At 48.7% G+C, this 14,608-nt stretch overlaps 5 protein-coding genes across 5 annotated transcripts; 2 read left to right on the plus strand and 3 right to left on the minus strand.

The window, feature by feature from the left end:
- Positions 1-1,071: 1,071 nt before the first annotated feature.
- On the plus strand, positions 1,072-2,851 carry J7337_000071 (uncharacterized protein; the record flags this gene model as incomplete). The annotated part of the gene is made up of 4 exons (XM_044817836.1): positions 1,072-1,386; positions 1,433-1,795; positions 1,843-2,670; positions 2,723-2,851. The coding sequence occupies 4 exons, from the start codon at positions 1,072-1,074 to the stop codon at positions 2,849-2,851; spliced, it is 1,635 nt and encodes a 544-aa protein (XP_044685538.1).
- Positions 2,852-2,917: 66 nt separating this feature from the next.
- Positions 2,918-3,547, minus strand: ISC1 (phospholipase C type enzyme; the record flags this gene model as incomplete). Its single annotated transcript, XM_044817837.1, has 2 exons — positions 2,918-3,103; positions 3,152-3,547. 2 exons carry the CDS (start codon positions 3,545-3,547, stop codon positions 2,918-2,920), a joined length of 582 nt encoding a protein of 193 aa, XP_044685539.1.
- Positions 3,548-6,611: 3,064 nt separating this feature from the next.
- J7337_000073 (uncharacterized protein) lies at positions 6,612-9,370 on the plus strand (the record flags this gene model as incomplete). Its single annotated transcript, XM_044817838.1, has 5 exons — positions 6,612-6,796; positions 6,845-7,433; positions 7,483-7,563; positions 7,613-8,280; positions 8,329-9,370. The coding sequence occupies 5 exons, from the start codon at positions 6,612-6,614 to the stop codon at positions 9,368-9,370; spliced, it is 2,565 nt and encodes an 854-aa protein (XP_044685540.1).
- A 127-nt stretch (positions 9,371-9,497) lies between these two features.
- On the minus strand, positions 9,498-11,483 carry J7337_000074 (uncharacterized protein; the record flags this gene model as incomplete). The annotated part of the gene is made up of 3 exons (XM_044817839.1): positions 9,498-10,032; positions 10,081-11,079; positions 11,125-11,483. The coding sequence occupies 3 exons, from the start codon at positions 11,481-11,483 to the stop codon at positions 9,498-9,500; spliced, it is 1,893 nt and encodes a 630-aa protein (XP_044685541.1).
- Positions 11,484-13,612: 2,129 nt separating this feature from the next.
- J7337_000075 (uncharacterized protein) lies at positions 13,613-14,386 on the minus strand (the record flags this gene model as incomplete). The annotated part of the gene is made up of 1 exon (XM_044817840.1): positions 13,613-14,386. One exon carries the CDS (start codon positions 14,384-14,386, stop codon positions 13,613-13,615), a length of 774 nt encoding a protein of 257 aa, XP_044685542.1.
- Positions 14,387-14,608: the final 222 nt, after the last annotated feature.

Here is a 14,608-nt window from a genome sequence, read left to right on the forward strand (position 1 = left end):
GGCCGATGATGACATTGGATGCTATGAAGCATGGTCTGAGTCGCAAACTTTACATTGTTGCCGTATATCCGAACTTTATGGAAGAGGAGCGAAGGACTAAAACCTCTGTCGCGAGTGCACATTGACCACTGCCAGGCCCAGCAGTACACTGCATATGAGAGATATCCTTGGATCGGATACATTTCGTCTTCATCCGGACATCCGATGAGTATTCTCTTGAAATGTCCAGACAGATGGATCTTGCATTGGGCGCAGAAGAAGGTTGAGCCTCGCAAAATTTCCCGACATCAATTGAAGATTTATGACATAACGACCGGGGTTCAATGACATGATCTGACGAGAAAAGAGAAAGATAACAAAATAATAAACTTAATTCTGACCACAGGTAATGAACCGCAGCTGATAAATGCGCAATGCGTCCACTCACAAACTCGAGACACCGCGCATAAAGGGAGCCGCAATGCAATACAACACAACAAAACCTTGTGCAATCCCAGCATCGGCAAATTCTGTGACACGGCAGTTGTGATATACGCGACATGGCTGCTCCGATGACGACGTGCACACTCTGCAATCTCTCTTCCTCCGCGAACTCCGAATGCCGTATTTCGCTCTGTGCGAATGAAGACTCGTTATCGTCAACATCTGCTTACTTTATCTGCGTTATCATTGCTCTCCCGTTCACATCTGCCGACGACATTTGTTAGCTCCAACGCAGGCATGTCGCAGGGAAAAACTCTCCTCGCCTCGTTTGCCTCGTAATAGCCTGTAGGTCAATAATTATGATGACATTTATTTAGCAAAGCGTGTTTCAGCGCTCGGATATCTGCATCAGCCGTATTTGCCGTGTTTACTTGCCGAAGTGGTGGATCATTTTGTCCCCAAATACCCCAGAATGACCTGTGGGGGCAAACCTGGAGTACCCGAAGACCGAGACTGCCATCAAGATCTGTCTAAGTTGGAAAAGTGATATAAGAAGAGTATGGTAGATAGCAAAGAGACAGGAAATAAACCACTTCAGTACCTCTTCAACAATTCTTTTAATTAATTGCCCTTTTTTGTGCCTTCAACATGCACAGTGGCTTGGTTGAAACTCTTCTCAGTGCCCTCGCCCAACACTGGGTGTTGGTACTTACATCACTGACTGTCGCGTGGCTCGTCAAGAACAGATATCACCATGGGCTAAATAAATACCCCGGTCCCTTTTTGGCATCTTTGACGGATTGGTGGCGCTTCTGGGATGTTTACGGACAAAGACCTGAGGTGACGCTGCAGAAACTTCATGCTAAGCATGGTGATATTGTCAGATTGGGACCAAATGTTCTATCGTTTGCCGACCCTGCTGTTCTCAAGTCCATCTATGGCCTGAGCAAGGGCTATGTCAAGGTATGTCTGTCCCCTCGCTATACAGACTTATGCTAACTGTCTTCAGTCCGACTTTTACATTGTTCAACAATCCGTGGTCAAGGGCCACCGTCTTGCATCTCTCTTTAGCACTACAGACAATGACTTCCACTCCCAATTCCGCAGATGTGTCAACTCTGCCTTCTCCATGAGCGCACTTGTTCAATACGAGCCCTTTGTTGACAACACCACCAAGCTGTTCTTGGAACAGACCGAGAAGCTCTTTGCTAAACGTGCTGATGTCTGTGACTTTACACAGTGGCTTCAGTTTTACGCCTTTGACGTCATTGGCGAGATCACTTATAGCAAGAGACATGGATTCATTGAGAAGAATGAGGATGTTGAGGGTATTGTCGCGTACCTGGGCAAGCTGTTCCTCTATGTTGCACCTGTAAGTCATCCCTTCACTTGTCTTGGCGCCCAACTAACAGACATCAGGTCGGACAAATTCCCTTCCTGGACCTCATCTTCCAGAAGAACCCCATCTACCTCAAGCTTTCCCAATGGGGTCTCTTTGACTCGACGATCGCCGTTGCACGCTTCGCCCGCGCCCGCATGGCTGAACGTCTCATCCCTGAACTCAAGTCTGTCGACAGCCTCCCAATTAGCAACCTCAAGAAGCAACCCCTGGGCCAAGACCTGCTCTCCAAGTTCATCGCCGCTCGTGAATCCCGCCCCGAGTTCATGACAGATACTCTCGTCCAGACCATGGCCGTTTCCATGGCCTTTGCAGGTTCAGAAACTACAGCTATTACCCTCTCCGCCGTCTTCTACTACCTCCTCCGAAACCCCGAGTGCTACCAGAAGCTCAAGAATGAACTTGACGAGGCTGCCAAGGCTGGTGTCTTTTCTGACTACGAAACTGGTCTGGTTACTTTCGCTGAGGCTCAGAAGTTCCCTTACCTTCATGCTTGTGTCCAGGAAGCTTTCCGAATGCACCCCGCCCCAGGTCTCCCCCTTGAGAGGATTGTTCCTCCCCAGGGAGCAGAGATTGGAGGCGAGTTCATCAAGGGCGGTACCATCGTCGGTGTTTCAGCATGGATCATCCACAACCGCCCAGAGATCTTTGGAAATGATACTCATGTGTACCGACCTGAGCGCTGGTTGCCCGACCCCAACCTTGATGCTGAGGAGGAGGATAAGCGTATCAAGAAGATGACGGGTATGATGTTCCAGTTTGGCATGGGTAGCCGAACATGCATTGGCAAGAATATTAGTCTATTGGAGATCTACAAGGTTGTCCCAAGTCTCCTAAGACGATTCGAGGTAAGCCATACTCAACCCCAGCCGATATCAAGACAACGCTAACAAGAATCAGATCAACTTTGAAGACCCAAGCAAAGAGTGGAGGATCATAAACGCCTGGTTCGTCAAGCAAACAGACTTCAACGTCAAATTCACACGGAGAGAACTCGTACAGCCAGAATTCTCAGAGAAGCAGGAATGAAGCATGTATAATGAAATTGTAATGACATAGATTGTAAAAGTTTACATCACTTATATATAGACAATTCTAAGCAATGCTGCTGCTCTTGATGATGGTTCCGAAGGCATCGCCAATCTCGCTCAGTGACACCTTGACGAGCTGTGAGGCGTCGACGCCAGGAATGTCGCGATCGCCGACGGCGTCTTCGGGGATGATAACGTCGTAGCCGAGCTCATCAGCTTGACGCGCGGTAGTCGAGACGCAGACATGGGCCTTTCACGTGATTAGTCAACGTCTCAGCTTTGTGGCTCAATGACTTACCATGTAACCCGTGAGAACGACCTTCTTCTTCCCAGTCTTATCTAAGACACTCTGCAGATCCGTCTTGGTGAAAGAACCGGGGAAGTTCTTGTGGATAACAGCCTCGCCGTCCTTGGGCTTCAGCTCGTCAAACTCCTCAGCGAGCTTAGTACCCGGGGTGAAAACCGGCGCGCCGTCTGGTGTATCATGCACAACATGCACGATACTTCCATTCGCAGCTCTGTATTTCTCCAAAAGTCCAGCGATGACTTTGCGCGACTCAGCAGCGTTGGTGACTTTGAGCTGGCCCTCGGCGTACTCATTCTGCGCATCGATGATGATGAGAACGCTGTCGGAGGGGCTAGCCGTAGAGGCGGTGATGCCAACGAGGTCACGGAATGAAGTTGCTGAGGCCATTTTGTCAATGATGATGTATTGAATAATTGGTATTGTACACCAGATGAGTGGTCTTATATAGTGGTTAGGTCATCGAGACGACCCCTCACCTGCAGCAATGGTCCAACTTGATGATATCGTCATTACTCAGCAAGCAAGGTCGAATTAAGGTAAAAAGCACGTAATTGGGAAGAAATCCGGCCAGTAATTAATCCAGGCACAGCGTCTAGAGCGTCAAGTCACCAATTACGCCTTGACTAGACTGGATGTTGACTGTTGTGTCCTTTGGTCCGAAGAGCGTTCTCAAATATTATTGGATGGAATCATTGGGTTTATGCCCAGTTTGTATATTATAGCCGGCATGATGGGTCTTCAATTCTATCCAACTGGTCCATCCTCCGCCATACAGTAATAGGTAACGTTATGATCATTGACAAAATCTAGAACTGACTATAATTTCTTACAACCGCTAATAGATATATAAAAATTTCTATGTAGTGTGCACTGATAAGATGAGGAGTCTTGTGAAATGATCTCGGCTACTTCTGAGTAGCCGAATGTATCAATTACGAGGGCATTATTAGGGAATATTCTAGTCATAGGATGCCCAGCAACTTAACCGCGTATCATCCTCCCATCATTAAATCGTTTCCTAAACTATGTCGAAAAGGTATATCCATTTGTCCCATATCCATAGGCACATACATTCCGTGCCTCCCACTTCAAAAAGTCGTCTAGGTCATGATCTAGATTATATCCTATCGGGGGAATTTGAGACTTATCAAGCTCCTTCCCATCCAACGAGATCTGGATTGCCATCATTGGACTCATCGGACTTGACAAAGAGCTCGCTGTGGAGCTATCAAGGTCTTCTTGTGTCTCTGTCCACTGCTGGGTCTTCTTGCGTATCATCTTTGGTCGAATTGGTTTTGGTGCCTTGAGCGATGGCATGCGGTAGTCTATTGTCGGTCGGATGATTGTTAGGCGTTTTGTTTCGTCTTGGTGTTTGTTGTTTAGGGCGTTTGTGAGAGCTTCGAATGCTTCGTCTGTTTGTTGGGTGATGCACTTGTTGCAATCTGCTGACGCACTCAATGTGTGTCTGCAATAAAGTGGTGAATTGTTGGTACTTGGTGCCGGAAGATTTGGCATCATTGAGTATCTTTGTTGATGCTGTGCCATTGCGGACAAATTGGTTGTTTGGAGTCGTAGTGGTGATCTTCTTCTGAGTTGTGTAATATTTGAGCCAGCTGACGGTGATTTCCTCTCATCCATGCTCCTGTCGCGTTTTATGTCTGATCCGCCTCTTCTAATAACAGTGAGGAACTCCTCCTTCCCTTCAAAGCTGCTTGGCCGTAGCACGCATGCAGATTGGCTATGTTGGTCCAGTGAGGGCGAAAAGGACATGGAGTTGCGGACATTGTGGACCGCAGAAACAGTCTGAATAAAAACAGGTTCGGAGTCATCAATGCTTTCGAACGGCTTCGCAGTCGTCGGCCATTTTATTAACGACAGAGCCGGTGATGCTGGCTCGGCGCTGGGTATTTCTGGGCTCTCGAACGACAGGGATGGTTCGCTGTCGGTAGGTGAGTTGGTACCGGGCGTTTGCGACAGCTGGAGAGCTCTACACCGTTGCTCCCAAAACTCCAGGCCATCGAACCTCTTTACCATTTTGCTTGTGGTATATACTAGCACGATCGTAAATTCATAAAACAAATAGTGACGTTCTAGCTAGAGGATAAAAGAGTAAATATGAAGAAAGAAAAGAATGGGGTCGTTTAGTTGAAATTATACTGAGACAATAATAACAGATCAAGGGAGCAACCCCTTGAAAGGACGAGGGAAAGGCTACTGTAATTAGACACAAAAAGCCCCATTTACATTCCGGCAACTGTTACGATGTGACGTGCTCGTATTGCGCAGAGCCTAATGGTAGACTCGGCGACACCTACGAGCTACAAGGGTTAATTGACGGTATCGTGACATTCGTTTTTTGTGGCTCGTGCCGAATTACGTCTGGAACGAGCCGTTGAGTGGTCGCACAGCCACGCTCCGCTAACACGAGATAAAAATAGCAGCAGTAAACGTGGCATGGTTCTGCAAGCTTGGGCTCTGTTGGGCTAGTCACGCGCAAACTGTTCGCATTCGAGATTCATTAGGGAGTTTTAAAAGTATTTAAGCTTGTGGTGTCCGAGGAGTCCGACCGGAGTTTATGTGAGAGAGTGGCTGAAGACAACGTTACGCAAACTGTCGCCCTTGCTTAGATTCATGACATAGGGCGACCCCTGGTTACCCTAGAACCTAGAGATCCTTAATTGATGGACACTGAAGGGAGATTCGCCCTTCAAAGGGCGGCTATATCGGGTCAAGGAGGAGTTTAAATCTTGAATTATGTTGACTACATTATTTCAACAGCGCGTGTGAGTTTGGAGTGGATCAGCTTGCATACGGTGTTGTTAGAGAATTGGCAACGCTTCATAAACATCGTCACTTCAGGGTTCTGAGTCATGGATTGTCTGTCATACGATGTATAAACACACACAATATCGTGCAAGATAAGCGAGCCATCAATTTTTTGCGGAGTCTTCAGTCTTCATCAGCAGGCTCCCTAGGCCCCTAGCCTTATTCTTGAAAGATGTCCGTCCGCATTCAGTTGTTCTTTCAGCTCATTTAGCCGGAATATGCCATTCGCCACCTGGACCATTGTCAGATGTCTGTTAGTGCAATTTAGACTGCAACAAGAACCATTCTACACTCCAAAGCCAGCTCAGAAAAGAAACATCAGAAGCTCTGAATAGTACAAACATCAGTAACTCTCATTCTGATTCCTAATCTCATCGCGTCGAAAGAAAAAGTAAGGCTTCCCCGTGGGGCACAAACCACTCTAGCCGAGATTTCCGAGGTCCTCTACCACTTGTCCCACATGGGTCCAGTCCAGTCCGCCCCTAAGCCCCTAGCAGGGGGGATGGAGTCTTTCACTCAACAGAGAACAGTGAAAGTTTGGGGTAAATCTGGGGTTCATTCTCCTCCGTTTTCCTGCCTGATCCTCCTCTTCAACCTCGGGTACCATTTCGCGCGTTCGACCAGGATGAACAACACTCAGCAACCGATTCGCTTCGCCAAGAAGCCTGTCTCGAGGAAGCGCGCGACAAAGGCGTGTCTTAAATGTCGCAAGCGAAAGGTCCGGTGTGATGTCACCCGCACCTCGACGCCTTGTACCAACTGCCGACTTGATGGCTGTGAATGCGTCGTTGCTCGTCGTGCTGATGCTTTGTATGTTGTCCATGTCATCGAGACTTTTACTCTACTGACGTGTCATAGTCCTATTCCTCATCGTGGCGCCTCCGTCATCTCCGATAATGACGTCCTTATTCGAGACTGTGAAGCCGTCACGGCAGCTGCGTCTACGACATCTTCGAACGACGATCACCCAACGAGTCCTGTCGACGATGCGACTGCCGTGCTACATACACTAGAGGAAAGCGAATACAAGACGTCGGTCGAGCATCAAGAGCGGGTTGACCTGGAGTCGCCCACGACAAACACCACCGAAGATGTCATCGAGGAGATTAGAGAGATCCCACCATACACGCCCTCAATCATCGAAGAGCCCAGCGAACCCGTAAGATCCGAACTCAAAGCTCTATACTCGTCAATGCCCTTCCTCCGAACCCTCAACATGCGCGACTGCGATTTCCATCACCTCAACGCCCAAGGCTGTCTACGCGTCCCGTCCAAGCCGATCCTCGACGAATTCATCCGACATTACTTCCTCTACATCCATCCATTATTGCCTCTCATCAACGAAGCCGACTTCTGGAATGCGTATGATCCTACGCCTAATTCTACGACGACTGGGACGCCTGTTTCGATGCTTCTGTTGCAATCGATGATGTTTGCTTCGTGCACTGTACGTTGACATAACCACTTTCATTGTTGGGTTGTTCTAACGAATAAAGTTTGTGTCTAAAGAGAGTCTCCGCACGTTGGGATTCGCCACTATCCTTGAAGCCAAGGAGGCTTTTTATACCAAGGCCAAGGTAAATAACATGTGGTATTGCTAGTGAAGCGTTTCTGACATTAATGCAGCTTCTATACGACTTCTCGACCGATCCCGATCCCATCTCCATCGCACAGTCCGCCCTCCTCTTGACCTACTGGTGCCCAACTTTCCGCTCTGGGCCTGGCAAGGCAAACAGTAGATGGCTCCGAATCGCAATCCAACACGCCAAGTCATGCGACGCCGATAGTTACGACTCGCCCTCCTATGGACTACACATATCACAACAAGATGTCAAGCGACGGAATATACTGAAGCGTATTTGGTGGTGCTGTATTATCCGCGACCGAATCATGCCCCTCTGCGTTCGAAGGAATATCCAGATCACAAGTGCCCATTTCGACTTTGCGAACTGCTCTCCATTATGTTACGATGATCTTGTTGATGAACTCGAGTCATCGCGGGTCTACAACATTGCCACAAAGCACAAGCTCATCCTCACATTAGAGCGTCTCACAGAACTTTGTGTCACACTCACAGACGTCCTGGGTCTGGTATATCCTACCGAGACATTGCCAATATTAGACGCGGAGGCACATTCAACAGCGTATGCGCAAGTGCAGGAACACAAAAGGTCACTGAAGAACTGGGCAGTGGCTACAAGGCCACCACTGGCCATTCAAGATTTGACATTGAGTTCAGGAGGATATGAGGACTCTGCAGTCTTGTTCACCAACCTAGTCTGGATCTACTTCCAGTAAGCCTACATATTATCACTTGAAACACATTCACTGACATTCCCCAGCGCCAGCCAAGTCGCTCTCTGTAACTACGAACTCCATCTCGGTCTAATACTAGGCCTCGTCAACCAAACCCCCACCGCATCACACGAAACCCAATTCCTCAAGAACAACCGAAGAGATCTCCGAAACGCCACAAAAAGCATAGCAGAATGCTTCGCCCGACTACATCCCCACCGACTCACCCGCTGGCTACCGAGCAGCGCTGTAGCATGCACAGCTCTTCCTCTAGCGATGCACATGGTCGACATGAAGATGTCCACTGCCTCTTCCGCAACTGAGATATGGGCACGTCCAGAAGTCGCTTCCAAGCAATCACGACTCAACGTCTTGATACAAGTCTTCAGAGAGCTACATCCCAAGTACGACGGTGTTCATTCTATTTCCAAGACGATTCGATATTTTATGGAGTCTAGTGATCGTGAGGAACCTTCACAGATGATGCTCACCAACGATCACGCTGATGTCCTGGCCCGAAGTCCAACGCAATATCTCAGACTGGCTTTGACCATCGACGTGTGTCTTAGCCAAGATCGACTGGCTCAAGATAGTGACTTCCCAGCTGCTTTAAGACGCTTCTTCAACAGAAATAGGTCTTTGATGCCCATGCTACTAGGACAACCACAGTTCGCGCCAATGCCAATGACACAACAAATAACCCTCCCTCGACCACTCTCACCAGCAACATACGCAAAAAGCTTTTCGCGATGGATGGAAGACGACCCCTCCGTGGGGTTTGCCATGCAGATGGGCATAGACATTGGACCCCAATCACCTGTAGTCTACGAAGTTGCAGAACGAGCGCGGAAGACACAGTCAGAGAGTACGGAAGAGCCATCTCCTGTATCTGAGCAGTCGCAGTCACAGTTCAGCGAATCAGTTATGGGTATGGAGACAACAGAGGATTTATTACAGCGCCTCCAAGGGGCAGTGAGCTGGGCTCAGAATGACCAGGCGTTGTATTTTGCCCAAGAGATGGGATTGCTGTCTGATGGGATTGGGTTCAACCAAGGTTACAACCAAGATTTTAACCAAGGGTTTTTGTAAAATAGCTTTTAAGGGTTGCAATTTAACGACATGACATGAATATTACATAATTAATATTGCTATGTAGATTCCATCCGCTTTCTGTCTGTACCCTTGATGTTATGCCCCTGTTTGTCATTGTCGCTACTCAATTTCCGCGAGGGTATATCCGGCTACCACCATTTCCAGTCCCTGCATCCGCAGCCGAATGCTCGACGTGGCTCAGAAGTTCAATACTTGCGTCTGAGTATTGTTGCCTTCTATCCTCCTGGCGCGACGAATCATAAGGAGAGTCTTTTTGCCTACCCTTCTCATCCGGCATTGATTCCACAGCAAAGAGCGTCACCATATCCTCATCCATCTCCTCCAGCCTGCGTCCCTGACGTCGTAGTACTAGGCGAGTATCGCCAAGCTGTTTCGACAGGGGCTCTGCGCCAGATGTTTCCGCTGGGCGGACGATGGTGTCAATATCAGGGTTTCTTGTAGTCCGTAGAATAGTTGAGAAAGTAGTCGCATAGGATGCTGATGCAGATTTGATGCATAGTAGTCCGATCACGACGATAATCGCGGAAGCCAGTAAGCCCAGCCCGTATGCAATGAAGAGGTTGCGAGGCTCATAAGAGAAGGCAATTTGCGTGGTGAGATAGGTAATATTACCCTTAGAAGCAGTTGTGTCGTTTTGCCTGCAAGTGTTAGCAGAATTTCCATCACCAACAAACGAGCTTACTTACAGCAACTTCGAGTTGCTAAAGAGACTTATCGTAGCATTGGTAAACAGCTGTTCCAATGCATCAGCCATAGAGATGTTCCCAATCACAGAATCTGGTGCTTCCGGGCGATCAGTCGCCGCATTTACACCACCAAGAACCTGCATCTCTTTGGCGTCCATGAGAACAGAGCTTATGATCTGTGTCTGAGTCGCACGCATAACACCATAGTGCGATATCCCAAGACTTCCGAGCAGTAGCTTGCCCAGAGAATCCATGAGTGCGATATAAGCCACAGCAGCATTGAACTGGCTGGACCTGTCCTGGTTGAGGCCCGCATCGGTGGCTGTCACTCCATTCAGCCTCTTGGATTTGTGTGTAATTCTCTGCTGGCCGTTGTCGAACGTAAAGTTGAGGGCATATGACGAGTTATAGAGTGCGCATTCGATTGACTTGTTTGCCATAATGTAACTGCTGGACGCGGGCTTATCAGGCACGACAACATAGAGCTTAGCCGAGCTGGTGGCGTTGGCCGTCTGATCAATAGACGCAACTGTCGAGATGAGAGAGTAGTTCATTGCGCCGCGCAGACCAGCCAAGGCATAGCCCTCCACAGTGCTGTTAATCGTGTTACTACTTGGAACAAAACCAACGTAGCCAACAGAATCTCCACAGCATGTCTCGTCCTTCACAGTTTCGCCTAGGAGCTTTGCAAAGGTTGCGTTGCGAGGTGTACCGCATGAAATTGAAGGGCCGTAAAAGTCGACAGAATATGAGGAATTAGGAAAGGGTGCTGGGATAGTCAGGATAGAGCCAAGAGATGCCACTGATAAGAGCACTCTTGAGACGTAGGCTGAGGGAGCGTAATATCCTACTCCACCAACTCCTGTGAACTGAGCAAAGTTGAGCATGTTGTCGTAATCGAGCAGTGGAAGGGGAGCGTCGACAACTGTGATGTTTGGACGGTCAGAAACCTGGACTGTCAGGGTAGCTGGAGTAATGACCGCAATCAGCGGGAGAGCCCTGTAAATGTCAGTAAACTGCTGATGCTTCGAGCTTCTTGCCTACCAAGCTATGATAGCCACTGCAGCAAGCGCCGGCGCAGCCGTCCAGAGCTCCCAGGTAGTAAAGTCCCAAGCATTATGCAAGACGCCAAAAAGCGAGTTGACGCCCTCGATAGTGACGGACTTGGATCGTAGTGTTCGCCATAGTATTTGCGTGTATGCAAACCCGACAGCTGCTGACAACAAGGCTCTAGCGAGGAACGCGATACCGGTGCCGACACGGAGAAACCACTCCTGTTGGTTTTGACTCTTGATGATCCTCCCGTCGAGATAGTGGTAGTAGAGATGATGGCCGATAGCCAGGACTAAACCCAGGAATAGACTCCCCGTCATGAGGATGGGCGTCAGCTTATGGACCGCCATGTTGCGGTGTATGTGGGGTTCTGGCAGGGTTATCAATCGTCGCGTACTCCGTAAATAGTTGACCTTTTCGATTACAAGTGCGGACCCGGGAATAAGACAAATCTTGGTTTCGTCTAGGGAAACTCCGAACGAGATCCCATGTCGCGATGGTTGATCCGTCAAAGTTGAAATGAAATAAAAGATGGAAGAAGAGAGCCATGCCAGGCAGAATCTCGCAAGGCTATCCTGTTTTCTGCCTACCACCCCCAAGTTGGGGGCCAAATCCAATTGCACCCCTGCAAAGAGCCTCAAGATATCTTACCCCGCAACATGAAACACTGTGGTATCGGGCGTAAATTTGTTACCCCAGTATTCTTGACAGAGTACAGCAGGCCTGAAGCCATGCAGCTACAGCAGTGAGCTCTCGGCTTTCCCCATACTATAAACAGGTTCGCGAACTACTGTATACGGCTAACCCCTAGTCCTTGATCCGCTAGTCCCACAAGAAATGGAAACTGTGCAGTAACCTCTAGCCCCCGCAACTACACAGGCTCGCCATCACAGTCGCTCCCTAAGTTAGATGCCGCGACCAGTAGTGTTGAATGCTTCTGCTCGACCCTTCGAGCATGCTACTGGATGGTCAAACAGGGTTATGAGGCACGAGCCATGGCTGTTTCTATCTCGACACCTTGATTATTGAAAAGATTGGCAACTACATCATGAGCTACATACAGAACAATCTATTACATAGTCCCCAGTAGACAAGGGATCGACCACGTACACGTGCTATAGGAAGGGGACAAAAGTCCACAGACGGTGATAAGACAACGATATATATCCAACACTCAAGAAGGGTATGGGCTATAAGAGAAGCTGATCAGTCAGCATCCGATGTACGTAGTCTGCCAGTCAGGTGCACGTTACCAGTCTAATAGTAAGCAAGCGGTGGCCAGCTCATGAAGAACCCCAGGACCGAACTTGCGAGGGACTTTCGTGAGCCCTCGGTGAGAGATTGGCTTGTGTTGTCAAGCAACAGCCTTTTATCGTCTGCTACGTGTGTTTTGGGATACATTTCGGGCATGTTTGGCTGCGCTGACCTGTAGCCTCGCTTGGACATTACTGTTTCATAATACCAGAGCCCGGTACACGCAGAACGCAAGAATGATGGCTTCAGAGATCAGAGGCAGAGGCAATGATCGATATAAGGAGGGCTGAAATAAAGAAAATAAGGGCCGACGTCTCGTTGTTTGATCACTAATCACGAGATCATAATCGGAGGCTGTGACTAAGCCATATGGTGGCTTGCAGCATGCATATCTGCCATCTGTGCCTTAAACCAGAGGAGTGTAACTAGTTTTAGCTCTGGAGAACCAAGAAGTCGATTATTGATTAGTTTAGAAAAATATCAGGCTGATCTAAGTCACTCTAAAGAACAATAACCATATCATAGCAAGACTAAAGCCCATTCCAGTGTATAGACCAACTTGTCAACGCTCACGGTGCTATTCTCTTGCGGTGAGCAAGCAGCACTCAGGCAAGAACCCACAAGTGATGAGCAAAATCAGCATTTTCCGGCTTTTCAGGAAACATACGATCTGAGTTGAGAGGCTACACCACCGGGTATATGGGGCTCTCGGAGCAACTATATCGGGCGTGTTCCTGGTACACGGGGGTGTTATGTAATGTCGATCTTGCGTCGTGCAAGACAGGCGCTACCCGATCAGTAAACATAAGAAGAAGCAACTACAGAAGTGAGGAGGGCTATGACCAATTAAAGAGCCTCCACTTGCATAGGGTTTAGTGTGCCCAGTGCAGAGGCACATGGCTGATTACAGGCCATTGGACCCTTTAGCATACTAACCTGCAGCTGATCAATCATTGGTAATGGCCTATAACCACCCAGAGCGTCATGAGAGCCACTCCGGTACTGACTGCTTTGACGCTACTAATCGGACTCTTGCACGGCCCAGATTGGTTGGGTTTCTTATAAGGACATAACTTGCTCATTTGCAGGCAGGTCTAGTATTCATGAGATTAGAAATGTTAAAGAGAAGTCTATTTATAAAAGCTAATTCACTAGTTGCCATTTGGCGGGGGGGTAACTCTGGCATACCAGCATCGGCTCAAGAGTATAGGTTCAAGGTACTGGCCTACCAAGCGATGGGCGTACCGTCATAATTCTGAAAGGTTCCACTAAACTGCTTACTGGCTTTATCAATAACATTGACCAGCCCCGTAACACTGGTTTCGATACTGATGGCTCCATACAGGGACAGATCTTTCGTAGAACCATTGCCAAATGCGGCGGCAGCCATTTCGGTCTCTACCAGGCCAGGGTGGATGACGAAGCTAGTGAGCCACGGCTCTTCGAAGTGAAGGCGTCGGATGAACCAGTTCAGAGCAGCCTTACTGCCACCATAAGGGCTATTTGTGGAAGGCAGTGCCACCAAGTTTTCCATAGAGCCCATTGAGCCGAGAAGAGTTGAAATTGCAACGAAGCGGGGGTTTCCAGTCTTACTGGCCTGGAGAAGGTCTGCGACAGCTTGAAAGAGAACAACAGGGCCAATAGTGTTGACCTCAAAGTGCTTCTGGATGTTGTCCACAGTGGTGTCACGAACTAGACCGCCATCGGTGGCGATTCCGGCATTGGCGATGACAATATCAAGGGCGTCAATGTGGTGCTCGCTCTTGATCGTAGAAACGGCCGCGGCAGCATCAGAGGGCACGCTGGAGTCAAGCTTGACGACGATGAGCTTAGAGCCCTTGCCTACTGGCAGATCGTGGAGAGCTTTGGATGTTGGGTGGGAGGGATTGCGGACGCCAACAATGACGGTGAGCGATGGTCGGGCAAGGAATGTCTTGACGAGGCCTTGGCCGATTCCACGGTTTCCACCAGTGATGAGGACTGTAGATGGAGAAGACATGGCAGGTTTGTTTGGACGACTGTTGAGGATGTGAGTTCAGGTTATACAAGTAAGAATTGTTGCAGTGAATTGTTTATTTCTGCTGTTCTTATTTCCCAAGTGCAAATAGTCGTTATATATACTCACCCAGCTGTAGCACCAAGACCAGTATGTTGTCTTTAGCAGATGCGACAGCCTCCAACCTGTTGGGACTTCTCGCACCATCGAAAAAACGCATGTATT

This window comes from Fusarium musae, chromosome 1 (genome assembly GCF_019915245.1).
Source record: "Fusarium musae strain F31 chromosome 1, whole genome shotgun sequence".
In the NCBI taxonomy this organism is placed as follows: domain Eukaryota; kingdom Fungi; phylum Ascomycota; class Sordariomycetes; order Hypocreales; family Nectriaceae; genus Fusarium; species Fusarium musae.